Raw genomic sequence first — 27,974 nt, 5'->3', positions numbered from 1 at the left:
AGCTCATCCAGAGTTGCATGTAGCCTATACTTCCGGTTACAAAGTAAAACAACTATAAAAAACGACCTTTTATCAAACAAATACTTTCAAAAACACAGATGTGAGTCTTTAAAAAAAAAAACAGTATCAGAGACCGGAAGTTCGTCATACGCTACGTGACTTCACCACAGCCCCTCCTCTCCATCCATTTACCTGCATTCCTCTCGGTGTGTTCCCATGATGGCACAGTCGGGATATGTTTGCCCATTAAATCCATGTTTTGTCTCCTAGCATCTCTGATTCTATAATATAAACAGTCCACTTATTAATGCATGTTTATCTTCACAAATAAAATAAAATAAACACCCTTTTTCGTTTTTTTAACCATACAACACATGTATTTTTGTTTTAATTCAGATTACAGATAAAATCACTCGTGCCATGACCTGTCCTCGTGACACAGCCACATTTTAAGGACATTTCCTCTTTTTCCTCCGTACTGTCCCACTGGACACGATATGGGAGGGACTAAACGTGTGCATCACCTACGGGAAATACTGTCAAACTCTGGCAAGAAAACACGATGAAATGTTACTTTTATCCTGGATGTAATTGTTTCTTTTTGTCCTGCCTTGTGGAGTAGCTGTGTGTGCTGCGTCGCGGCGGTGTTTGATCTGAAAGTAAGTATATTTAGGGCCTTAAGGACACACTTATTGCACTATTCTGCAATGCGATGTGAGATGTTTGCAGCGGCCAATATCACTTCACCCAGAGGCTCGAATACCTGAACTGTGTCGGTGTGAAGACTACATAATGTTTCGACAGGTGACTAATGTGGCGTAGTTTTGTAAAGTATTGTAGTGTATTTGAAGAATGCGTCGCTGTAGGAATAGGCCTATGGGTGGAGACGACAAAACTTAGCTTTTGGCTTTTTTTCCCGACAGTCAGTCTGACTCAAACTTAATATCCGGAGCCTAAAAAAAGACTGTAAAGCTACACTTCTGCTCGCTGACAAACATATATAACATGTCTCAAACATATATGGGTGTAAACTGAAGACATGCAGTGTGTTCTCATTGAGCCAGACTTCAGCCTTATCTAAACTCCCATCAACTCCCAAAAAAGAGGCCAACGTGTGTTTTTACCTCCAAGGTTGTATCTAAAACACACTAAAAATATGTAGACTCATTGTGAAAGTGTAATGTGTTAATGTGGGGTCAAACAGTCAAAAGAAACAAGATTTAAGGCGTCAAGTGCATATGTGGGGAAATCCGAAGGGAACCAGCAGACTCAGCACTGTTGTTTCAGTCATTTAGGAATGTATGACACATATCACATCCTGTCATGATTTCTCTAGTGATTTCTACATGTTCCTCAATGTCTCTTGTTCTTGTGCATGTACTTTCCAAAAGATGAGTTATGCAAAGAAATATGCAAAACAATAATTTACTCTGAGTTAGGAACAATAACATTTGTGTATTTCAGGCTAGTTTATGAGAATGCATGTCCTTATAAGAATGCATACTGAACAAATGTGCAATCACTTAAATGTGATAACCTCAATGGTTGTTGTTGTTAAGCCTTATAAGGCCTGTTAAGTCACAATCTATTGGCAAAACGAGGTAACACAATGGAGATTGTGCTGATGAAAGCCCTTGTATTGAAGAGGCTTTATGTGGCTGTATTTTTGGGAACATTTGGTGATATCTGTGAGGTGAGATCCAACAACACATCTGCACTTACCAACATAATGCCGCCAAAAAGACAACAATGGCAATATAAGAGATTGTATCTTGATCTCATAATTGAGGAAGTATTGTGTACTATCAGAATACTTAATTAATCAGATAACATCCAGATTAGGGTGCCAGGTAGGACACACTCGCTCACTTTGAGACAGTTTTGTAACGTACTTAAATCACTTTTTTAGGCTCATACATTTTTTTAGATGTGACCTCCTGTAACCCCTATAACCACACCAAGCGATGACGTAATGTTGTACTGACCACACCCTGAATACAACTCTACATCTGCAGCAAAGTCATAAAGAGTTCAACTATTAGAGCTTAGCCACAAAAACAACAGGTAACTCTTTAAAAAGCTTATTTGTGAAGTATTTTCATGCTCTGTTGAAACCTTTTTAATTAATCTGTTATATGGTATTTTGTTCATATAAAAAAATTGACAAATCTTTCACATAGGGGGGCTTTAAATCTCTCATGGCCTTGTGAGTTACTGCTTCTGGCAACTATAGTAACTGATCCAGCATTGTGGTCCAAATCGAGTGTAGAATAAGCACTCACACACACACACACACACACACACACACACACACACACACACACACACACAGAGAGATTTAAGCTCATAAGACCATTTGGTGTGGCTTGGCTTTCAGTAAAAGCACTCCTTTCTGGCCAATTTGGCTCGTGCAGTAGAGAGGACCCTGGGCTGACATAGTGTTGTAGGAAGCCCGAGTAAATAGTGAAAAGAAAGTTTCACTCCAATAAACAGAAAACAGGAAAACCTTGTCAGTCTTTTTCCAGATACTTCTGTTAGGCCTGTCAAGTTACTGCACATTATATTTGCTGGCAAGTACAGACTTATCCTGCAGTGAAGATCAAAAGTAACTTCCAGTAGACCTAAGAGGTTATTTAGTAAAAATATTGTTTTGGCAACTTATCTGTCTCACCAAACAGCTGGAAGTGGATTTAGATGACAGGGTTTATGGTAACTGATGTTGCTGAATGGATGGTAACCGAACCGTTAAATAGCGCTATTTATGACCCCTCGAAGCGCTTTACATACTACGAGTCATTCACCCTTTCACACCTCATTCATGCAGAACAGTAGCACTTGCTCCAGGGAAGCTCACACACACACACACACACACACACACACACACACACACACACACACACACACCGTTGGCCATCAGGAGCAACTCGGGCCCCAGATGGACTAAAAAGATCTAGAAGTAACAACAAAAGAAGCGTGGGAAAAGAGCAGCAATAGCTCACAAAGTGGGAATGGTCTCAATTAGAAGTAGTTATTTTCATGGGACTCTCAGCAGCCTCTGGTGCAGATGCAACTAAATGGGAGATATTCATGACGTGTTTCAGTAGATAATGGAAACTCATAGGAGTGTTCAGTGTTTGTAATAGCCTAATGAATCGACTTTAATAACGATATCTGTTATAAAGGAAAACATGAAGATAACAGTAGATAACCGAGCATCTACGTAAGAGTCTCCTATTTGTTTTAGACAACCTCAACCCATAACAAACATGAGTGTTTTATGAGGCACAATACATTTTCTAAAAATGACCATATGGCATATCTCCATATCTAAACTGCTAAAGGCTAAATGTGTCAAAAGTATGATAATGCTGCAACTATGTGCCAGTGTACAAATCGTATTCTAAATAATCTCAGAAAACAATCTTTGTTTAATACAAATGGCATCATTTTTTTTACATTTGTTATAGGGCTGCTCGATTATGGCAAAAATCATAATCTCGATTATTTGGGTCAATAATTGATATCACGATTATTAAAAACGATTATCCATTTACTTTGAAAACATCCATTTATTGAAAAAAAAAATGTGAACAGTATGTTTTAACAGTTGATTACCCTGAACGTTAAGTATAACTCAACTGAAAAACCAATACAAAAAATAATTTAAAAAGAATAAATATAAAATCGTTTTATTTCGATTATGTTGTTTTCATAATCGTTGCAAGCCAAAATCGTAATTGCGATTAAAATACGATTAATTGAGCAGCCCTAATTTGTTATTAGTATTTATGCAAATTGAATATTTGCCTTATTGCATTCCCTTTTATAAATCTAATATACATTGCAATATCTGTACAAATATTCATAATTGTGAGGGAAACTTCTGAAGCAATTGTAAACAGGACTGAGAGAGACACGAGGAGAGCAGAGGCCTGGCTGTACTACGAATCCCAACCCAAAACAAACGCGCTCTCGCTAAGCGGTCCTACGACGCTGGTTATCAACTCGGTAACTCAAGCCAGGGTTTCTCTATTTCCGGCTGAGTGCGCGTTCAGATGGAAGTTGCGGGGTTAGCAACATTTGACCAATCACAAACATTGACAAGCGTACTGACAACGCAGCGTCATACTTCCTGAATGAAAAGAAAACTATAATATTAGTCAAATATGAAGAAGTTAAACTTTAAACATCCATGACTTAAACACTTTATTCAGGATAAAAGCCACACACCTGCAAGGTGAATACAGCTGGTAAAATAAAAAGTGTTTGAATGCGTACATTAACAGGTTTATGATATCACTGCACAGTGGATCTGACTTTAATTACATTTGACTCGAGTGTTTCGTCAACTTAATGTGTTGCTTAAAATAATACTTCTGCATACAGTATGTGACACTGTGAGTGTTACACGGCCAGATACGGCTCAAGAAGCTGACTCGGATAAGGAAATATATGATAATATGATATGATGTGATATGAATGATAATGGGACACCTCACACTCACCGGACTGTACGTAGGGGAGAGTGGGGTAAGTTGAGTTATGCTGTCCTCTAAGCACGGAGAAATTACACATAGTACAAATGAAAACACACACCTATAATTCAGGATGTCTCCTATCAATGGCAATTATAAGAATTAATATTTGATCAAGGGCAGTGAAAATATTACTTCTAAAAAAAATAAAAGTCTTGTGGCTCAACTTGCCCCGTGTTGATCCAGGTCAGGGGGTAAATTGAACCACTGTTCAAACTGGGCATACCTGTTCAAACCTGGGCATACCTACAACAAATCTTAAAGGTAACTTTAAACAATAAATAACAAACCAAATACAAGTTTAGATTTTCAAATATTTTTAATATAAATTTCGAATGAATTTATTGATTTTATTTTGACATGTTAAAAGTAAAAGTCATCATACAAATGGTGATACAATTTCATGCATCTTACCAATCAAACACAGGGTAAATTCAACTTTAAATGAGCTCTTATTATCAACTTGGCCTACTTTCATTAATTTCTCCATTGAAAAACTGGCTCAACTTACCCCAAGGCCCATGGTTCACTTTACCCCATAGCCACCATTTTAGAAAAAATAGCCTAGCATTAAAATTCAGAGTCATCTTTAGCTTAATGATTTAATACGCTGCCAACACATCGACATATACAATATGTGTTTAAACCTGGATACTTTTTTTTTTTTACATGACAGCCGATATAGCTGACATCTAGAAAATGTACTTTGACAAGCAAAAAACGTTTTTTTGTAAAAAGGTTTACTTGCCAGACCACAATGAGTATCTCTCTTTCACAGGCACTGAGAAATGGGTGGGGCTTGCATCATTTCTGGTCACTTGATTACAACCGCTGATTACAACTATAAGGCGTTGCCTGGTTACAGGGGGTGGTTCAACTTACCCACTGGCTCAACTTACCCCCTTCTCCCCTAATGTTACTTTGATCCGGTTACTTATGTTGTGGCAGATAATATTTAAGTAAGCTTTCTTAACGCTAATGTTATAATAGTCAGATTGCTCTGAAGATGGGAGGTGATATTCTATTCATTTTCACGTTCCTGGCCCAGGAAACATTCAGCCATTCAAAGACATCTACCCACACACTGTAGCTAACAAAAGGATACACACACACACACACACACACACACACACACACACCCTTTTCTCCGACTGGTAGCTGTGTCCTAGCCGTCTCGTATGTCGCAGTATAGATGACCTTATCCACAGGTACACACGTCATGTATAAAAGCATATTTTTTTGTAAATTAACAGCAGAACTTGTTACATTTTGTGTTGTTCGGTGGTGTGAATTCCTCCTCTCGTGTGATCCCACTATCTCGCTGAACTACTTCAAGAACCTGCCATGAAAATATGTCACAGTCGAAGCACAACATACTCAAATATGAACCTGATAATTATTATAATCTGGTGTCTATAAATACTTCTCCAGATATCCAGTAATAGCTGTGTGCCAATGATACTACTGATGCCACAACCAATGCAACTACTGCTGGTGCTACCACTGCTAAAAGCACCTGCAACAATTAGCAGTGGCGCTAGTTTTCTACATACAGTATATAGAGCTTATGTAATTTAATATATATATATATATATATATATATATATATATATAATAAACTGTACGAGGTGAGGAACATTAGATAACAGATTACTTGTTAAATACAAAAAAATAAGCGAAATCTTTTCCAACATTTTATTGTCAAATTAAACATTTTAACTTTACACAAAAGCACAAATGAAAGTAACACAGGCAGTATAACATTAATGCTTTTTCATTTATTAAAGACTATGAAGTCATGATAAGAGAATACATGCTTAATCTCTCAGGCATTTTAAGTTTGCAATGTATACAGCTAAAGCCTTAAACTTGCAGTCTCTGGAGTTATAAGTTGCCTGCAGAAAAACATTTTTATTTTATACTGTGATGAAATGCGGATCTAAATGCACGCTGAAGGCTCTTTGAGCATGTTTTCTCTTAGTGATTGTGCTGTTATGTTAAATGTTTGTTTGTTTTTCATGTATTGTGTCTTGATACGTGTCTGTTGATGTTAAACATGGAACTGCTGTGATGCATGTCAAATTTCAGACTTGATCTGACCGTTAAAGTATTATCGTATCGTATCTGAATCTATTCTTATCCATGGCAGTGTAGTGCACATTATATATGCTTAGTGGTGAAAAGGTGCACACACTCTGGGCTGTACAGTACATGTAAAACTCTCTCTGTCTTTGCATCAGGGTAGTTTGCACTCGCGGCATCAGAGCGATGGACGGCCCGGATGACATCGAGCCGGAGACTAAGAGCTCGTCGGCCCAGCCTCTGGCCAGAAGACGCTTTTCAAACGACATGCACGGCCTGAGTCCAGACGAGATAGATGGCCTCATGTCCAGCAGCGGTAGGAACAACTGTCCCTTTCTTCAATACCTTTAACCATCACATCAGAAGACTTTTATTAACATGTTCTCTATCTAATCTTTCAAATCACAGAGGGACGTCCTTTCCTTGTGGTGCATCGTCTTCCTGAAATAAAAATTGAGGGTGTTCCTGCTCTAATGCCTGGTATCCCTATCACATGCAGAGTGGACAACACAGAGAAACACACTACCCGCTCTAAGGTATACCTTTACACTAGTTCTTTATAAGTGAACACTTGTTGATCTCTTTTGGTGGTTCCAAATAGGATGCTTGATTTTTATAAAAAGCTTTGGATACACCTTAAATAAAAGCATTAAAAGAGGACGTACTAGGCTCATATTTCATCGAAGTCAGAGGCCTCATTATCTATTTTCTTGCTCCATTTAAACATTTTATTTTCATTAGGAAGCAGAGGATCATTTGTAATGGTGTATTATAAAAGGAATCACCACGTTTTGCTATTTTCTTTACAAAGTGACTGAAAACATGTGCTAGATTTTCCTCCTTAAACCCATCATGCTTACAGTATGTCCTTCATGTCCATGGTGTCTGTCCAGGTCCGTGTGGGCACCTTGTACACCGTGTTTCTGACCCATGGTCACTTCCACTGGTCGGTGAAGAGGAAGTACAAGCACTTCCAGGAGCTGCATCGAGACCTTTACAAGCATAAGATGATGCTGCACCTGATTCCTCTGGCCAGGTAGGTCCACCAATCTGTTTCAATCATGTAAAGCAGGGGTGTCCGCACTTTTTTCACGAGGGCCACATACAGAAAAATACACGAAGGGCTGGGCCGCTCACTAGAGGTATATCGCCTCGTAAGTTAAGTTGGAAAAATCAATCCAATGCAGGTAAATTATTCTTGATACTTGAAAATGCTGTTAGAAAAAAAACAGCTCATAGCTCTCCGTAGGGTTTCATTTGTTTTGTTAGCAGCTCATTCCTTAAAACAGAAGTTCCAGATTGCTTATCATACTGTAAGAGGACATATGGAGGGTAGATTTCAAGGTTGTAATGTACATGTGTTATTGGGCTTTTTTTCATCAATTTAGATTTGTTAGAACATGTAACTTTAATTGACTGAATTTATTTGAAAATTGGGCTTATTAACATACGAATACTGTGTAATATATTTAAACATATATATTTAAGAAGTACAATATAAGGCCCCGGCCACACGAGGACGAAAACGGTCGTTTGCGTTACTGTTTAGTGTCATATAGACCGTTCGGCCACACGAGGACGACAGAATACGGCACTAAACGACTGCGGAAACGATAACGGGTCCCAAGGTGGATAGAACGGCATACGCAACGCTCTGGGGGGTCCAACGGCTCCGTGTGTACGATCATTTTCTGATAATGATGATGCAATAGCCCGCCTCTCCCCACCTCTGCTGCTCCTCCCCGCGTCAAAGTAAACTGCACACTGAATTCAGATTATTTATCTTTCTCTCGATATGGACATAAACGCGAGTGAAGTCTAATCTGACAGGACGGAGACACCTCTCAAACTACCTAAACTAGTTATAAATATGTTTATTTTTACTGTCGGCCGGGTCACTCATTACTGGATCAGCTGCTGCATGAAACAGACACTGGCGCTGTCCAAAGAGAGGGAGGAAAAAGTATATTTATATAGAGTCGTTATTCATTTGTTTTAAAGCTCAATAAATAACAAAGAAGACCTTTGACCGGCACTTTTATAATTTTGTCGGAAGATTTAAACTTTAATACACGTTGACTGGCGAAAAACTCTGCCCGGTTCCCTCGGCCCCCACCGCGGAGAATAAACAGAAGGGCAACCATGACAACCATGCTTCTTCGCTGCTTTTGTGGAGGAAGTTACAGCGCCACGTACAGGCTCCTGCATATGTACTGCAGCTTCTCCAGCGGTTGGAGCTAAACGGAGCGGTCTCGTGTGGACAGACACTATCCGGTGAATATTGCGTGTGGACGGAAGCTTTTTTGCGATTGCGTTTGCGTTAATCCTATGCGTTTAGCCGTTTTCGTCCTCGTGTGGCCGGGGCCTAAGACGAGCAGAAGTTTATTATACTTAAGTCATTATGCTTTTTTAATTAGCTGAGGGCCGATTCAAAATGGCATTTGGTCCCCGGGCCGTAGTTTGGACACCCCTGATGTAAATCAAGCTCTCACTCTGAGAGACTCCCAATCCAAATCCCTGTGATGTGTTGCGTTTGATACGTTTCTATTTCTATTTCCCGCACCCAGTGTTTTTGAATATTCAAATTTCTCTCAAAGATTTGCAAAGGACCGAGTGCAGCTGAGGGCCATGTCGGAGGAAATGCCCAGCCTCCACGGCACTGAGCGCACCAGGAGGACCTCCAGCAAAATGGTATCCAACTCAGCATCAGTATAGTATAGTGATAGTCATACATTTGATCTATGTAACACCTTTCATACATAAAGGGCAGCTCAAAACAATACAATAATATACAATATATAAACACATTTCTAATAGGATAGACAGCATAAAAGACAGTTGTAGCACTTAGACTACAACAAAAAACAACTAAAAAAGAAATTTATAGTTTAGTTTATATAGATATTTCACATCTATCAAGAAACTAATGATATTAAATACATGTAGTGGAGTGAAAGTACATGATTTGCCTCCGAATTGTAGTGGAGTCGAAGTTCAAAGTAGCATAACATGGAAAAACTCAAGAAAAGTACCTCAAAATGTTACTTAAAGGTAGGGTAGGTAAGAATGGAGAAACCAGCTCGAGTGCGCTAGAATTTGAAAATACACACACAAACGCGCACATGACCAATGAGGGCACGAGATAAGTTTGTGCACAGATGGAAGGCTGACAGGCAGGTAGGCATCCAGTTATTTTAGCCTGGCCGGCTCAGATGATTGGTCGTGCTTTTTACAGCGCCACGGCTTCCACAGATGACATTTTTTTATGTATTTATTGTGAAAGCATTTAATATATACATTGCTATCGGGATGATAAGAGCATTCATGTACTTAGTTACTTCCCACCTCTGATAATCAATATATTGTAAAAATCATACCGTCAGCCAGCTGTGTTTCAAGTTGTATTGCAATGTATATAACTTTAATTTATTTTGTATAAACTGTGTACATAACATTTATTTTCTATTGCAGAAATACCTTGAGGAGTACCTGAACGGCCTGCTGGAGAACTCGTTTTGCAGGAATGATCACAGCATGGTAATATCTATAAAAAGAAAGACACTTATAAATAAAACAAAGTGGATGTTATGCAGCATGATGCCATTCTTGTATCTTTTTATTTCAGATTGAATTCCTCTCTGTCGGCGCCCTCTCCTTCATCACTGATCTCGGACCCAAAGGCTTGTAAGCAAACGTCCAAAGAGTGTGTGGGAAATGACAATAGATTGTACAGAGAGATTAATTGTGTCAACTTTCCTCAGGGAGGGTCCCATCTCTAAGAGGTCGGGGGGTCATCGGATCCAGGGCCTGAACTGCATCGGTCACCATCAGTTCTGTTTCCGCTGGTCCCGGCGCTGGCTGGTGGTCAAAGACTCCTTCCTGATGTACATGAACCGAGACAACGGAAAGATTAACTTCGTGTTGCTGTTCGACCCGGAGTTCAAAGTGAAAGTGGGCCGCGCTTACACCGACACCAAATACGGAGTCTGCTTCGAGAACTTCACTCGGTACGTCTCTGACATTACATTTCATTTAGCTGATGCTTTTATCTTACGCCACTTACGGTACGTCCACACGGCAGCGTCGCGTTGAAGCTTGCCGGTGGGCGTGTCTAACAACCAATCACATTAATCTCCCACCCCGACACACAAGCACGCGGTTTGATTGGCTAGCGCTTGTACTGGCATATGATTTGATTGGCTGGCGCTTCCGTTGACGCTTGAAAAGCTGAACTTTTCTCAACTTTCGAAGCGAGCAACGGAGGCAAAGTGACGGAACCACAATGCAGTTCAGCAAAGCGTGACGTCACCCCAATCAAAGTGAATGAGAAGCGTCTCCGTTGAAGCACACAACGCTGCCGTGTGGACGTACCGTTACAATAAGACAACTAAAACGCAAGAGTCCTGCAGGTACATTAGCTTTCAGTCAAACCAGATCAACTAATTTCCATCACCTAGTTTCCATCTTCATTAGCATCACTTCTGTCACATGCTTTTATCATATGGCAATACTTATGTTGTTGTTCATAATGTTTTTATAATTTGTTGTGCTATGGCATTTGTATGTTGTTTTTGTCTTTGCTTTGGTTTGCTTTGTACAGCCCTTTGAGGCATCTTCTGTGATTTGGGGCTATAATACATTTTGATTTGCTTTGATTAACTGTTACTATTAGCTTCAGTTTAATCAGACCTACAGTGCTATTTACAGAAGAGAGCTTTTATTTTTTATTTTTAGGTCTGCCTGATGTTGTTTTGTTTTTTTAAATCAGGGGTGTGAAAGTACCAGGATCTTTTACTTCAAGAGTTCGAATTATATTTTGGGGGGTTTTCCCTTTCCTGTTGTTTGTTACATAAGATTGTGTGCATGTCAATGGTATGCAAAGACTTAATCTGTGTGTTCCCCCTATTTTATAGGGGCTAGAGGGCAGGACATCTAAGCTGTTGACCAATCACAACAGAGGCAGCCAGCTAACCAATCGGAGCAGGCTGGGCTCTGGTTTCAGACGGAGGGTGAAAAGAGGTGCTGCAGCACAGGCAGTATGTGTCAGGGAATAATTTACCCTGCATGTCCTCTTTCGCCCTCTGACGCAGAGGCCCAGCCTTGGGCAGCATGTTATCTCCCTTAAGGAGGGGCTGCCCTAGCAAGTTGTTGTTGTTACCAGTTTATGACCGGGCAACTCTCAGTCAGAGATAGTTATTGTTGTGGGACACCTGGAACACATCCTTCTCGGGGTGTAGATGACCCAGAGCCATAACTGACAACTGAAGTTGATTCCGTTTCCTCCGCTGTTTAGTCTCTCTTGAAGAATGTTGATTACCCTCAGCAAACTAGTTAAAGCCTCCTACCAGAGAGGAGACCCCTCAGAATTGATTGTGGCATCTCAACCGTGTGGTCAGATCGTGGCTCGTGACATGTCTTGTGAATTCTCCGGTCAAAGCTCCAAATAAACCGTCAGTGTTAGCCATCAAAGCTCCAGCTCTCCTCGTGTCTCTCTGAGTCCTGTTTCCAATTGCTTCTGAAGTTTCCCTCACAGTATGAATGATTCAGTAACATGACGTCTTGGATTTGTTTTGCTTTTGTTCAGGAGTCTGGTGATCAAATGCTGCAGCTACAGACAGACTCACTGGTGGAGTCATGAAATCAACCGGCTGTCCGACTCCAGCGACTTCCTCAAAGTTCAACGCTTCGAAGGGTTCGCTCCGCCGCGGGAGGACACGCTCACCAAATGGTCAGATACTTATTCTACCTGAGAACTATAACCATCTATCTTCAGATCTCACCTCATCCTCATTGTTCTTATCTGTAATGGTTTGTGGTTTTTATTTACAGGTTTGTGAATGGAAGCGGCTTCCTCTCAGACTTGGCTGACGCTCTGGAACAAGCCAAGGAGGAAATCTTCATCACAGATTGGTGGTAAGTGTCAGAAAGATCTGGATTTAGAGAAGAGGCATTTTTTTACAGAATTGACCATTCGAATACATCATTTGAAAGATTTTGCATTTAAAGAATAAAGCTTAAATTAGGGGATAACGTTTAAATGTCAAGAATAAAGTTCAAGTAATGAGAATAATAGTTAGAGTATTGAATATAAAGAATGTAATGGACATTTTGGGAATAAAGTTGAGATTTTAAGAATCATTTAAAAATATTAAAAATGAGGTTGATATATATATAATAATAATAATAAACATTTCCAGAAAGAAAAGAAAATTATATTAATATTTTCCGCATAACAAAATGTTATTTGTACCTTATTCCAAACATTCCCACTTTTACTAATTGTCTACATTTCAACTTTACTCTCAAAATGCAAAATACAATAAAAAAATATACAAACAAGATGTCGAGAATAAAGTGCATTATTTTTGGATAAAGACTTAATTTAAAATATGGAAATTCAAGAAAAAAATCTCAAAGACTTAATCATGTTTATACACTAATGCTAAGTAGACAAATTCTCTACATTACAAAATGTTTGTTAAATCTTATTCTCAAAATGCAGAATAAAAACCTTCCTCCTACCTTTTGCAATTTAAGAATATAATGTTTAGGATAAAGTTTAAGTGACAGAATTAAGTTAAAATATTGAAAATCAAGTTGAAATGTTGATATAAAAGTCTACTTTGAGTGTCTCTGTTCTGATCCAAATCTTCTCGTCCGTATAACGTGAATGTCTCCTCTGTCAGGCTCAGCCCTGAGGTCTTCCTAAAGAGACCGGCAACTGATAACTTCTGGCGCCTCGATGAGATCCTCAAACGCAAAGCAGTACGGTTTCTCTCTGTCTTCCCTGTTATACCATTTAAATGATCTTCCAATTTCCCTCTATTGTATATTCTTATATTTATTCAACCTTTCCTGCAGGAACAAGGAGTCCAAGTGTGTGTTCTGCTGTACAAGGAGGTGGAGATGGCTCTGGGCATTAACAGTGAGCACAGCAAGAAGACTCTCATGAATATGCATCCGAACATCAAGGTCAGTCACATCTTCCCATCATGTCAAACACACAATAAACCCATCAGAGACTCTTCCTCCCTCACCGCATTCAAAAAGTCACTCAAGACCCACCTGTTCAACATTCATTCAACCTCTGACCACCCCCCCCTATTTTCTGTTTTTGTTTGTCTCTATATGTATTTTTCTTCGTTTCTGTCAAAGCGTCTTTGAGTTTTTAGAAAAGCGCTATATAAGTGTCATGTATTATTAGGCTAGTGACAATGGCCCCAACATTTTGAGATACCCCTCCCGGAGTTGGAACAAAACACACTTACTTTTTCCTCATCTCTAAGGCCTCCCATACATGAAATGGATTGTTGTATACAAATATTTTACTGCAAAAGTGGTGAAATTGATATATAAAGTTAGACACCCCAAACTAAAAATAAAGGCTGGCCGTCTGGGGGTTGAGGCATAACAACTCATGTAGATTCACAATGGAAGGTCTGATAGGTTTAAAACTTGGCATACCTGAGGTCAGGACATCCCTCTGCATTATAGAAAAGACTGAATGTCAATATCTTAATGTAAATTGGAGATAGTCATTTGAATACATACCTACAATAGGCGGAAATGTATCTATGTAGAATGATGTCTTTACTTTGTAGTGACCCTGACATGGATTGCCATAGCATATGCCTCAACCCCCAGACGGCCAGGCTTTATTTTTAGTTTGGGGTGTATAACTTTATATATCAATTTCACCACTTTTGCAGTAAAATATGTGTATACAAAAATCCATTTCATGTATGGGAGGCCTTAGAGATGAGGAAAAAGTAAGTTGTGTTTTGTCCTAACTCCGAGAGCGGTATCTCGAAAACTAAAGCCCTTTTTGGCTGTTTGTCACAGGCCTATATTATCCAGAGGCCTCATCTCATGTTTTAACATACACCCCTATTTCCCTTCAGGTAATGCGACATCCTGACCATGTGTCGTCCGTGGTGTTCCTGTGGGCTCACCATGAAAAGATGGTGGCCATTGACCAAACTGTAGCCTTTGTGGGCGGGATCGACCTGGCGTTTGGGCGGTGGGACGACAGCCTGTACCGACTCACTGACCTGGGGTTGAGAGAGACGTCTGACACCGTAACAGGAGAGGAGACCGACGGAGATACAGGGGTGAGAAGTTCTTTTTATCAGCTTGTTGTCACCGAGTACTCCATTATTCTACAAAAACTCGAAATATTGCTAAGTATAACAACTTCAGAAGTAACACTGCAGTGAGATATCGGGTCTTGTTTTTGGACAATGCATCATCTTGTTCAGTCAAAAAAACCTTATTTTGAGTTGCATTTCAGATGAAACACATTCTTTTACATATTTATTCGAAAATCACCAACTAACATCAGATAACAGAACACCTTTGAGCATTTGCAGCTCATATTGTAACAACATTTCCTGATTCTGGTCAAATATAGTTCAAAATGGCTTCTCCCAGCTAATTACAGGATCTGGTTTATCTAAATATCCCTTCTTATTTCAAGAAATCTTACCAAGCAAATTTTGACTTGTTCTATTGGCTGATTTTAATTTCAAGTGAAAACAGCTTGTTTTCAATATTGTTTAACTTGTTTTTGGAGCAGCATTTTTTCCAGTATAGACCGTGCTCTCCAGATGTCTCACTCCCTGCAGAGACACTAACACATGTTTCTCTCACCAGGACAACGGTGTGTCAAAACCATCTGAACCAGATAAGGAAGTGGAGCAGAACCTCGACGATCTGACGGGAAACACTAAGCTGTGGGTCGGCAAAGACTACAACAACTTCATCAAGAAAGACTGGGTGCAACTGGACAGACCGTTTGAAGGTATGCTGTGTAAAACTCTCTCAAGCACACACTGAGAGGCTCGGACAACAGGGAGCTGAAATGATTGCTTCTTCTATATATATTTCTTTCAGATAACGTCAACCGCACTCAAGTTCCCCGCATGCCGTGGCGTGATCTGTCTGCAGTTGTTCATGGCCAAGCTGCAAGGGATGTAGCCCGTCACTTCATCCAGCGCTGGAACTTCACCAAGGTCAGATTAAAACTCTCTCTTTAAACGTACCTGTGTTTGATTGTGATATGTTTGGCCTTGATCATCCATACCTTTGAGGACTGAGCTCCTGACCTGGGGCGACAGGGCCTTCGCTGCTTTATTATTAATATTGCTGTACACATAAATATTGCAAACATCCTCTTAAATGTTGTATTAGTGCTATGCTTTACAAATGAGTCTACAAAAGCTTTCAGATGGCTTTACTCCCGATCATCTTACTATCGTTTGGTGGTGTAAGCTAAGTTTATACGTTGAAGCCATCGTATAGAAGCTTCAGCAGACTTTTTTACAAGATAGAAACAAGTTGTGAATTTTGGAAACTATTACATCTGTCTTATTTCAATAAATGTGGACTTTTGGAAAGTTGGATCACACGAGTACTATTCAGTCACTACTTTTATTAGGGACCCAAAAAATCGATGTCAGACTTGTGTTGCCATCGCACCATTGAGATTCCTCTTCTATGTTATGCTAATCAATTTGTTGTATAAGCCACAACTTCAAAATAATGACTCGGATAGTAAGTTGTAAAATGTACTTTACCTAACTCTTTAGGAAAGCTTGTGTACTAACAGGAACCAGTTGAAATCTCAAACTCATTCGTGTGTTTTGTGTCCTCCAGATTTTCAAAAACAAGTACAAGGACAAATTCTACCCTTACCTCCTGCCCAAGTCTCACTCCACCGCTGACTCACCCTCGTTCACCGTGCCCGGATCCAAGAAGGCCAAAGTGCAGGTATTAATGCACCACAGCTCACTATCTGAGCGAATATATAGAGGTCTAATAGGACTATTTGATTAGCCACATGTACTGAACAAATATCAGAAAAAGTGAAGGACCATTGATCCACATAACTTGAACACAAACAGCAGTCAGCGACGGTGACCTGAAGGAAAATCTAGTGTGGTCGACTTATCAAAGTGATTTTTTTTCTTCTCCTCATAACTCACTGCCATATTCAGTTGTTGGAATAATGTAGTGCTTTTCAGCCTTGACACATACACACAGTCTCTCTTTGACAAAGACTGTTTCCACGAGATGTTAGTGTTACAGGTCCAACCACGGTTAGTAGAGAGAAAGTGAAAAGTCTTTTACACACAAACTGATGACACAGAAAACTACCATAATGTTTAATGTAAGTCTTAAAGAGGTCATTTAAGTCTCATTCTCAGGTGTATATCAGTATGTAGTGTCTCTACATGTCTCCATGCTTTAATGTTCAAAAAGCTCTTTATTTTTCTCATACTGTCTGTGCTGCAGCACCTCTTTTCACCCTCTCTCTGAAACCAGAGCCCAGTCTGCTCTGATTGGTTAGCTGGCCGGCTCTGTTGTGATTGGTCAACCGCTTAGTAATGTCCCGCCCCTTAGCCTATCACGTACTATGTGTTGGAGCGCTAGCCAATGGAAGTACGAATGTTAACATAGAGATGTCCTTATGTCACAGAAGTAAACAAAAGGGTTAGGATTCAATTAAAACGAAAAACACCTCAAAGCACAAGTTTCATACAAGAAACCTCCTGCTGGTAATTTCCCATGTTTTGGAAAGTTGGTGAACTGTATTTACTGTAAACAAACAACACCATTGCCTAGTCCCCTACTTGTTTCCACTGTGTGTTTCTACAGTGCACGACTCTCAGTCCGAACGAGAAGGAAATCACATGGATGGCTTGACAGTGCAACAATGAGACACTGTTCTGGGTTTGAGGTGCAGCTTACAAGTATTCAGAGTTGTCTTTGTGATGGCAGATGGTGGAACAAGAGGAAGAAAATCACTTCCAACATGTTTGTCCTGTTAAGTAAAGCCAGAGAAAACAAATGCACTGCCAAACACAGAGTGGAGGAATCTCATTTACAACAGGCTTCATGGGAACTGGGGTCGTGATGAGAAACGCAACAAAACTGACACGGCTTTCACTCTCACTCTGTGCTATTGTTTGGAAGTGTTTAGAAAGGGAGTATACGGTAACAATAGCTTTTGCTGTGTGTACTTTCTTCTACTGTGGGCGCTGGCCTGTAATCTAATCCTCGTCTCTTATAATGCTGTGACTTCGGGTTTTCCTGATCCCTTGTTCAGGTTGCAGGGACACTTCCTCAGCTGTTGCCACAATCTTTGTTATAGCTGTAGAGCTTGGAGTGTCACAAATGTAAAATAAGTAGTTAAGCAAGAAGAGTATGTCACTGTCTGAATATAAAACAAGAAATAAATCTATTAAAGAAATGTATTAAGTAACTAATACTTTAAGTGTGAATCTATACGCCTACTGCTTGAATCTGCTTTATGGGTTTCACTTTCTTTGGTTCATTTGTACTAAGTAGGTGAATCTATATGTTTAGAAAATAGTGTCATTAGCGTAACTGTATTTTTAAACTAACATTTTCTGCTCGCTCAGATATTATTTCTGCTTTTTTTAACCGTAGTATGTGCTCATGTGTTTCATTGTTGGTGTGTAGGCTACTGCCTGAATATGATTAATGAAAGGCAGGTTTCCTATCAATACCATTTCTGAGCAAAGGACACTTTTTTATCCTAAATATCTTGGTTTCTTCTTTTCTAAGGGTTACATTTTACTGCCTTAATTAATGCACGCAAATTGAAAAAACTTGATTGCTAAAGTTAATTTTGTCACAGGAGAACATGAGTGTGAAAAGAAGATTTAGTTGCTAATCAAAGATTGTATATACTTAAGTAGGTAGATTGATATGTTTGAGTGTTAAACCCCTTTAAAAAATACAAAAGAACATGGACTTATTATTATTTTTTTCTCCAGGTGTTGCGCTCTGCAGACCGGTGGTCTACTGGAATCTGTGAGAACTCGATCCTGAACGCCTACATCCACACCATCGAGAACAGCGAGCACTACATCTACATCGAGGTAAGGAGGAGTGCTTCGGCCAGTATGTACCTTTTATATAATGATAATGTCAATCTATACTTTCATTGATCTGTTTTACACAATTTAAACCTCTAATTCTGATGTTTCAGCATGTGATTCCTTTTGACTTTTATAACCATTTCACCAGTGGCGAACCGTGGCTATCACAACTGGATCTTCTGTAGACACACCCAGCCACCGCCGCCCCCCCCCCTCCGCGGCATTATAATGTCCGTCTTTTCACTGAATTGTCGTCTTGAAAAGGGTACTCACAACAATTCCGCAACAACTTCATCTCCACCTGTTGCACTTGTCATTACAACGTTAAAAACAATAAAACGGCATGAATTGCTTCGTCGCATTCGTTCTAGATCCTCTGTCTCGAACCAGTTAACTAGCGGGCCTTCTAGAATACCCTGGAACCGAGGGGAACTCTGAAAGAATACGCCCATTGGCTACAAATCAATATATGATTGGTTGATCAAACTGTCAGTCCAAACGTACGCTCTCATTCAGTGCAACGGCCAGGGCATTCGATCAAGGATGTAGAATACCTTGGTTGAAGGATATTCTACCCAGAGACCCAGAACAAGATCTGATTGCTTGCTTTCTTTTCTAACACAAAACCACTGAAATGCGTAGTGCATGGTCCGAGAAGCACAAACAAATCAACGTAAAACTGTAATATTACAGATCAACAACACGGATACGATTCTCATTTATTCATTTTATTACATTTTATTTATATAATTAAATCAATTTTTTGTTTGTTTTATCTGAGTGTTCCAGGGTATTCTCTGAATACCTTGAAGGCCCTGACGGTTCGCCACTGCATTTCACCCCTTAACTTCACATATCCCTGAGAGATTTCTTGAGCCAACATGTGTCTAACCACGAGGCCTCATGTTTCTGAATATAACCACAGACCCGTCCTCTGCCAGCTTCCTACCTGTTTTATCCCTCGTCTCACACCGAGCCACCATCTGTCTCCTCTCTGCCCTCAGAACCAGTTCTTCATCAGCTGTGCCGACGGGAAGACCGTCTACAACGGGATCGGGGATGCAATTGTGAAACGAATCCTGCGTGCACACAGGTCTGGTTTGAGTGCATCAACAAGATCTATGTTCATTCATTTTGCATAGATGCTACGTCACTGCCTGGTGAAATGCGGCCCTGCACCCTTTCCTGGGAAAACAAAGAATTGGCACCAAGAAGAAAAATACAAGAGTTGTTTAATGCTGTAGTTCATCACTGTGTGGCACATTTCTGATACCTTGTATACTACTGAGTGGATTAGTAGTATATATATATATATATATATATATATATCATATAAATGCACATTTCATAAAGGTAAAAAGTTCCTAGTAACTACAAGAGTCATTTAAATGTAGTGGAGTAAAATACAATATGTAGATGCTGCATTGAAATATAAAACACTGAGAAGGAAATGCCAGTTTTAAGTGTTAGCCTGACAGGACGTTGATCCTCTATATAGCTTTTAATTTCGCCTTATCATTGAAACAGAGATATGATTGTGATGAATGAGAAACTTGTATTGATGTTTAAATAGTACCATTACTTGTTGGCATTGTGCTTCTCTACAGTGAGCAGAAGAAGTACAGAGTGTTTGTTGTGGTTCCTCTGCTTCCTGGATTCGAGGGAGACATCGCGTCAGGAACCGGAGTTGCGATTCGAGCGATTCTTCACTTCACTTACAGGTGAGAGCCTTCATCTCCTGTCACCAGGCTGCCATTACAGGCCAGAACAAACAACACATTGATAACCAACTTACTATTGTTTGTGTTAATTAACATCTTTGAAATAACTAATGTCCTAGGACCATGTGCCGAGGAGAGCACTCCATACTGTCAAGACTTAGTGAAGGTGAGTTTTCTCTCACTCATTTGCTCTCATTAACAACCAGATATCACAAAATGACCGCCGGTTTCCTCTCTAACATGTTTCTTTCTTTCTCTTCTTATTGCTACTTTAAACTGAAGCTACTTTTACTAGGTATCTTCTCACCAATCTCCATTTGTACCTTTCTTCCTGTCATTCACCTTAAGAATACTGTATGTGTATGTTTCTTGATAAATCTTTACGGTATTTTTCTTTATGTCTCCCAATAACAGTGATGGACCAGTGGACGGAGTACATCTCGTTCTGCGGCCTGAGAACACACTCTCAGCTGTGCGAGTCTCTCGTCACGGAGCTCATCTACGTTCACAGCAAGTTCCTCATAGCCGATGACCGCTGCTACATCATCGGTGAGTCATCAGCCTGGCACAAACTCATCCAAAGACACATTATCATGCTGACCTTGAGTTGTCAGTGAGCTATGAAAACTACAGTGGAATTGTACTTGTACTTTACTTGAGTGTTTCCATGTTCTGCTACTTTGTACTTCTGCTCCACTACAATTCAGAGGTAAATCATGAACTACTCCACTACATTTATTTAATACCTTTAGTTACTTTACAGATTTGTATTAAAGGTCACCTATCATGCTATTTGTAGGCAATAGCATAGGTCTCAGATATATCAAAAATATATCAAAAACATGTCTATGAAGTGTTTTGCTCAAAATACCAAACAGATCACCCATTCTAGCCATGCCTCATATCCCTCTATTTCACTTCCTGTTTCAAAAGTGCTGATTTTGGGTATAAAGCTTTTTAAAAAAAAAAAAAGAATAATAAAAAAAAAAAGAAGGAGGGGGCTGAGCTCATGCGGGACCCGGCAGCTACTGTCTAAACTAAATACTGCCGTGATGAAACGCCATATCATGGATTATCAAGGATTATCTCTGAAACAGTATGGAGCTCAAAGGCTTTCTCTCTTGCCGGTTATACCGCAAGGTGAGTTCCTTTTTACTTCCTGCTTCTTCACACACATGCTCTCCAGTACAGGTTAGCTCTGAGTGTTAGCGATGCTAATGTAAACACCGACCATATTACGTCCAAAACAGTCGGGCATTGTTTCTGATACCAACGTTTCTGATTGGGCCGTGGGTGTAAAGCCAGCCTACATTTCCGATATTATGTCATATCGGACACAAATCTGGATCAGCTCTGTTGTATCCCCGTTTTAGAGATTTGGGTACGGAGGAAAAAAGAGAGGGTTTTATTTTCTGACGCTGTGTGAGTTCCCTGACACACAGGGGACACATATTGATGCATAAAAGACATCAAAAAGTGCATTTTGCACGATACGTCCCCTTTAATGATGTGAAATATAATCAAGTGTTAAATCAGACTTTAGTTCCACCTGGAGTAAATGCACAAGCTACCCTGCAGTATAAGTCATTCAAACTAGCTGCCTAGCTTTGAGAACACTTTAATGATCAATCATTATAAAACATATCATATATATTATTCTGAAATCTGCAGAATGAGTACTTTTACTTAAGTATATGTTGATACTAATACTTTTCTACTTTTACTTGAGTAACATTTTGAATGCAGAACTTTTACTGTAACAGAGTATTCCTACACTCTGGTACTTCCACGTTTACTCAAGTACAAGATCTGAGTACTTCTTCCACCTCTGCCAAAAAGTATTTACATCTCTATGTAGTAGTTTTCATTTTTTGCAGCGGACTTCGCCACTGTGCTGGGCTCAAATGTCTTTCACGGACCATATCATTTGTCAGCACTGAATTCTGTCAGATTTGATTTCACATCATATAGAGCAGAGGCCTGTAACACTTCATGTCAAATGCATTCCTTGAAAATAAATCAAGATTCAAGGCTTTTATTGTCATGTGTATATTAGCTACATTGTAGATATGTCAAGGAAAATCTTAGGTCACAGGCTCCTCCAACAGTGCAACACAATAAAACAGATACAATAGTGCAAGTAAATACAAATAAAATAAAATAGAATAGAAGTAGTGCAAGGAGAGTCTATATACAAGTAATTGGAAATATACAGATTACACTGTACTGACCAGGAAATTAACTAAAATGAAGCACACTATTGATGTTATTGTTTATCCAGTTCTTGCTTCATGCGCTGACTGCTGGCTTGTTCAGGGATGCTTCTAAAAAAACAGATTTGTATTGCTCATTACTTTCCACACGCCTTTCAGGATCAGCCAACATCAACGACCGCAGCATGCTGGGCAGCAGAGACAGTGAGATGGCGGTGTTTGTGGAGGATGAGGAGCGGGTCCCCTCCACCATGGGGGGGCAGGAGTACCAGGCCGGACCCCTCACACTCGCTTTGCGAAAAGAGTGTTTCAGGTCAGGACCTAATGTGTAGACTCTGAAATAACATTGTTTCAAGATTCTAGGCTTTTATTGATATTCTTTGATGATTTATTTGTACATAGCTACAGTGTAGATATGTCAATGAAAATCTTAGGTTACAGGCTCCTCCATCAGTGCAACATAATATAATAAAACAGACAAAATAGTTAAAATAAAAACAAATAGAATATAAATAGTTCAAGGAGAGTATACAAGTCATTGGAATATGATTTATTAGATAAATAATGTAAGTTGCAAACAGATGAATGTTATGGATGTCCTTTCCATTGTGGGAATGCATGACAACAAACATGGTGACCTGATACAGTTTAAAAAGGATCAATGGAGCATTATTTACTTAAATGGCACCCTTCATGCAATGATGACCCCCAAAGTGCAACAATATATACATTTTGAAAGACTCAAAATAAAAAAACGTATAGTGGCGGCCTATTTTCTGTTTTACGACCCCTGAAAGCGTTTACATATACCAGTCAGCATTCACCTATCCACACACATTGCACAAAATGCAAGGAACCACCTGCTTAAGGAAGGAAACTAACATTCACACACCATTTGCCAGGCCATTGGGAGCTTCTCAGGGTTAACTATCTTGCCCATAGATATGTTGACTCCAGGGGCTGGGATCGAACCCACAACCTTCTGATTGTTACACAACCATACTACCATTTTGAGACACACACTGAACCTCTGAGTTATCTGAATATACTGTACCTGCTGAATATTTGGCTGTTATTCATTTTCCCGTATAGAGTTCTTGTCGGAGCTTCTTCAGACCCCAGTGTCAATATTGACGATCCCATCAGCGATGAGTTCTTCTTCCTGGGCTGGAACGAACCAGCTAAACTGAACGCTGAGATTTATGAAAAGGTATACATTTAATAAATGACGGTGTTAGTCCTGTAGCTGATTTTCTTACCTTACTTATATATAAATAAGGTAATATACAGTATATTATATTTGATATCATATTTTGTATTTGTTATTGTTATTTTCTCTATCCTAAGTATTTGTATTTTAATGTCTGAACACACTACTGCTTTTGTAACATCTATCTATCTATCTATCTATCTATCTATCTATCTATCTATCCAACCCTTTGTTCTCATTGGCTTGTCTACATCAGGTCTTCAAATGTCTGCCCAACAACTCGGTCCACAACATGCGAGAGTTGAAGGAATACTCTGCCCACGAGCGTCTGTGCGACTCTGACCCTGAGCAGGCAAGAGAGGAGCTGAAGGCTGTGCGAGGGTTGCTGGTTCACTTCCCCCAGAAGTTCCTGTGTGAGGAGGACCTGTTGCCTCCGATGAACACTAAAGAAGGCATGGCTCCTGTCGGTCTGTGGACATAACTCAGCTCAGACCACTACGTTACATCTCCACTGGCTTCAGATGATCCTCCTCATAGTTTCTAATGGTCAGCACAGTTCACTAAAGTAGTTACAGTACAGCACTGGCACTTCAGTGGTGAGGATGGAGAAATCACATCAAAATAATGTGTTGGTGCATCATTGATGTTTTTATTTTCATTTAAACTGACAATGAACATAACCACTGAAAATTAGATTTGATCATGATTTAGAACAAGGCAAGGGCTTTTTCTGGTTTTCCCTTTCCTGTAGTGTGTTATATAGGTTTATGTGAATGTAAATGGTGTACTAAGGATACATTCCCTCTAAAAGTTCAACCTGGAGGGACTTTTTCACCCACCCATCGACCGGAAATGACGCTATTGGGGTCCTGCTGTAAAAGAATGACATCACTATGTAATACTTGCGCTTCCATTGGCTCCCCATTGGTATGTGATAGGCTAAGGGGCGGGACATCCCTAAGTGGTTGACCAATCACAACAGAGCCAGCCAGCTAGCCAATCAGAGCAGACTGGGCTCTGGTTTCAGACAGAGGGTGAAAAGAGGTGCTGCAGCACAAGCCGTATGAGAAAAAAAAAGAAGACCTTTTTGAATATTAAAGCATGGAGACATGTCACAGTAGAGACAATACATACTAATATTAACCTGAATTTGAGCATAATAGGGCCCCTTTAAAAATCAAGCTTAAATAGGCAAAAATAAAAGTCTTCAGGCTGGATTTCAAAGTAGTGAGAATTGCGTTGTTTGTTCCACATATATGTAGCATTTCTGGTTACAGGAGGTTGAGCTGAGTTGTTTTTACATTACATTACATGTCACTTGTTAGACGCTTTTCTCCAAAGCGACTCACATACTCAGTACTGTGGGCAATCCCCACAGGAGCAATTTGGGGTGAAGTGTCTCAGGGACACAACGACATGCTGACTGCAGTGGGATTCGAACTTGCTATCCTCTGATTCGAAGATCAGCGCATTAATCCACTGAGCCACAGCCTCCCCCGTTTCATTCTGCTGCTCAATATGAGCGGTGGTGTTGAACGCAAATGAATGTATGAGTCAGGAGAGGATGGCGAGTTGGTATTGGAAATCAACACATGATCTGGGAACATAGTGTACAGTTATTGGTGCAAGGTTTTTAGATGGGTGGGTGGGTGGCTTCCGTCTCCGTCTCTGTTCGCTCTCACTCTCTCTTCCTCCGAGGCTTCACCTCTCTCTGCAGTGCCAGCAAATCTGTCAGAACATTTGTGGTTGTTATGGTGACGGATATAAAGGGATGACTGGATTGTATCTGAAATAAGAAAGACTGAATAGGGCAGGAAAGGGAGAGAGCACCTAAAAAAAAATGGGGCTAAATCGGGATAGAGTACGGGAAAAATAGAAAGGTAATATGCAGAGAAAAAGGAGGACTGACCATTTTCTGTGCAGATTTCATATTTCTGGATCAGTGATCAGGTGACGTCTGTGAGAGGAGGAGAAAAAAGGAGGACAAGATAATTGAAGGGTGTTAGGTTGATTTACCGCAAATTGTTGCAGGTTTTTAAGTCACCATGACAACCAAAGTGAGTTATAATTCCACCATGTGCTCAGCAGAACAGAACAAATCATTCCTCTTCAGCTATTTCCGTCACCGCTCGACAATTACGTGTCCAGGTGCCATACAATGTCCTGCATAACTTCCCTTTACTCATTTTCATCCTACCAGGCTTTCATTTAGAGCACTGTAACTTAGTGGTGACATAACTTGGCTTACAAGTCCTTTTTAGTCACAAATATGTTTTTTAAATATATATAAAATGACATCCTTGTTTTGCTGAAAACCAGCAAATCCCATTTCCTGAGCCATGAAGAACTGAGTACAATTGAGCAAGCCTTGCACTGGACAAATAGGAAGCATCCCTCTTTTGTGAAGTGTATCCGAAGTCTTATGTAATAATTTAGCAGACTGTATTGTAAGTCCTGCCTTCCTCGTGCATTTCCATAGCTGTAAGACACAAAAGGAGTTCGACCAAGGTGAAGGAGAGAAAAACACGTTGAAGATTCCTCACATAGCACACATTCTTGCCAAGTTTAATGACACATATGCAAAGCACCATTATCATGTCCTGTTTCTTTTCAAGAGTACAACCTGCAGAGGGACAGACACCTTGTCCTTTGTATTTTTAAAAGACCTGTATGCGATGGATTGAAGTCCATCAAAAGTAGAAAATTGCTGAGCCTGTGACACAACACTACCAAGTCGGTATCAGTGCAATCTAACAGATGACAAGTTTCCCACATCGACGCTGCTCTGCCTCTACATGAACCACCTTTCACAGACGAGCTAAGAAATTCAGCATTTTGCCTTCAGATTAATTCACCTTTTTCTTTGGAAGATTTTAAAATGCTACTAGCCTTTGCACACTAAGCGCTGGGTTGTTACCTTAATCTCCTGTAAAGCACAAAATGGTTGCCCTAATACTGTTTCTATCATGCATTTTATTTTTATCTGACAGTCAGCATTTCTAATACATTTTTATGAATATACTAATACCAACACATGTGTGTGTGTTAACTCATCACTTTTAATCTTAAATCACCATGTTAAAACCTTGTGTATGCAAATGTGTACATCTGGGATATTACCGTAGAGTTGCTGATGTATAACTAACGCTCAGAAGTAGAGAGATAATAAACATGCTTACTTAATCACTTAAGTGCAGTTAACAATAACTTTGAGGTATTATACTTCTCTTGTTTCCTCAATAAACTTGTTTTATATGGAATTTACAAGTGAATATCCTTGACTTTGATTCGTACATTGCAAACTTCCTGTGTAATATTTTATGAGAATATATGGTATATTTTTAACACTTCTAACTAAATATTTAAACATGTTCAAAAATATCTAAATGTAAAAAATAATCATACACTTCATGTGATGACACGTTTTCTTTTACAAGGAGAACTGTGTTATTCAGCGTATAATAGACACATATTTAATAAGTGTGTGTTTACAAAAAATACCTTCCAAAACTACTAAGTATATACAAATATATATATGTATTTTTTTCTTTTTAATACATATAATGTACTTGTGGGATAATATCCTCTGTGGAACACTGTTATTTGAAACCAATTACAGTCAAATACAGTAACATGTATCTGTGTATTCCTGGGTCAAATAAATTATTTGAATTTACAACAATTTAGAGACAGAGTGGACACATATTAGAAAAGTTCTTATAGGAATTGGGTGCTATTCAACACGCAACAAAAATAAATGGTAGATACATGTTCTACCTGAATGCTTACATCTTTAATAAAGCACCAATATAAGGCTATTGTCATATCACAGCCTCAATCTTTATAACTTTATTTGATGGAAATCTTTGTAAACAAATGATATATTATTCAGTAGTGTGCCAGACACATAGGAACAAGAAAAATGGCTATTTCTAAATGTAACATGCAAAAAAATTAAGTTTAACTATATTATCTACCTGAAGGATTAAACCTTCAATAAAGCATCAATACAAGGTTATTGCCATCTCACTGCCTCAATTGTTAAACCCTTATACTTTACTCTACATTTGGACATCTTTGTAAACAAATGATATATTATTCCCACACATCCGAGCAAAATTAGGAAAAGGAAAATGTGTTATTTAAAATGAAAAAAGAAACATTTATGAATGACCTATTTCTATGTTTCTTTGTGAGTTATCTATAATAATTGTATGTATTTGTACTTATTCCTGAGCTTTGTGCAGTGGCAGGTCAGTGCAGGACAGCTTCGTCCATGTGCAGCTCGGTGCAGACAGAGGCATTGC

The 27,974-nt window shown here is 39.4% G+C and overlaps 1 protein-coding gene across 2 annotated transcripts; it reads left to right on the top strand.

Moving 5' to 3' along the window:
• The first annotated feature begins 430 nt into the window (after positions 1–430).
• Positions 431–26,931, top strand: pld2 (phospholipase D2). Of its 2 annotated transcripts, none has more exons than XM_034198128.1 (24): positions 431–659; positions 6,773–6,933; positions 7,026–7,153; positions 7,511–7,653; positions 9,215–9,308; positions 10,089–10,154; positions 10,243–10,301; positions 10,379–10,624; positions 12,202–12,345; positions 12,447–12,530; positions 13,304–13,382; positions 13,479–13,589; positions 14,519–14,728; positions 15,270–15,417; positions 15,510–15,628; positions 16,272–16,385; positions 18,419–18,523; positions 19,528–19,616; positions 20,131–20,244; positions 20,364–20,410; positions 20,659–20,793; positions 22,617–22,770; positions 23,550–23,667; positions 23,924–26,931. In XM_034198128.1, the coding sequence occupies exons 2-24, from the start codon at positions 6,804–6,806 to the stop codon at positions 24,146–24,148; spliced, it is 2,862 nt and encodes a 953-aa protein (XP_034054019.1). In that variant the 5' UTR covers positions 431–659; positions 6,773–6,803; the 3' UTR covers positions 24,149–26,931. The 2 variants fall into 2 exon arrangements, with proteins under 2 accessions (XP_034054019.1, XP_034054011.1); XM_034198120.1 differs by having other exon boundaries at positions 432–659; positions 6,776–6,933.
• Positions 26,932–27,974: the final 1,043 nt, after the last annotated feature.

The sequence above is a fragment of the Gymnodraco acuticeps genome, unplaced genomic scaffold, assembly GCF_902827175.1.
Source record: "Gymnodraco acuticeps unplaced genomic scaffold, fGymAcu1.1, whole genome shotgun sequence".
Lineage (NCBI taxonomy): Eukaryota > Metazoa > Chordata > Actinopteri > Perciformes > Bathydraconidae > Gymnodraco > Gymnodraco acuticeps.
Note: the sequence above shows the minus strand (reverse complement) of the source record. Positions and strands in the feature narration are given on the sequence as shown.

Excerpts from the sequence above, each read along its gene's own strand:
- pld2 (XM_034198128.1), top strand. The coding sequence starts at position 6,804 with ATGGACGGCCCGGATGACATCGAGCCGGAGACTAAGAGCTCGTCGGCC. Across the intron at positions 15,418-15,509 it reads ACTGGACAGACCGTTTGAAG|ATAACGTCAACCGCACTCAA; the intron begins GTATGCTGTGTA and ends TATTTCTTTCAG. Across the intron at positions 20,794-22,616 it reads TGACCGCTGCTACATCATCG|GATCAGCCAACATCAACGAC; the intron begins GTGAGTCATCAG and ends CACGCCTTTCAG.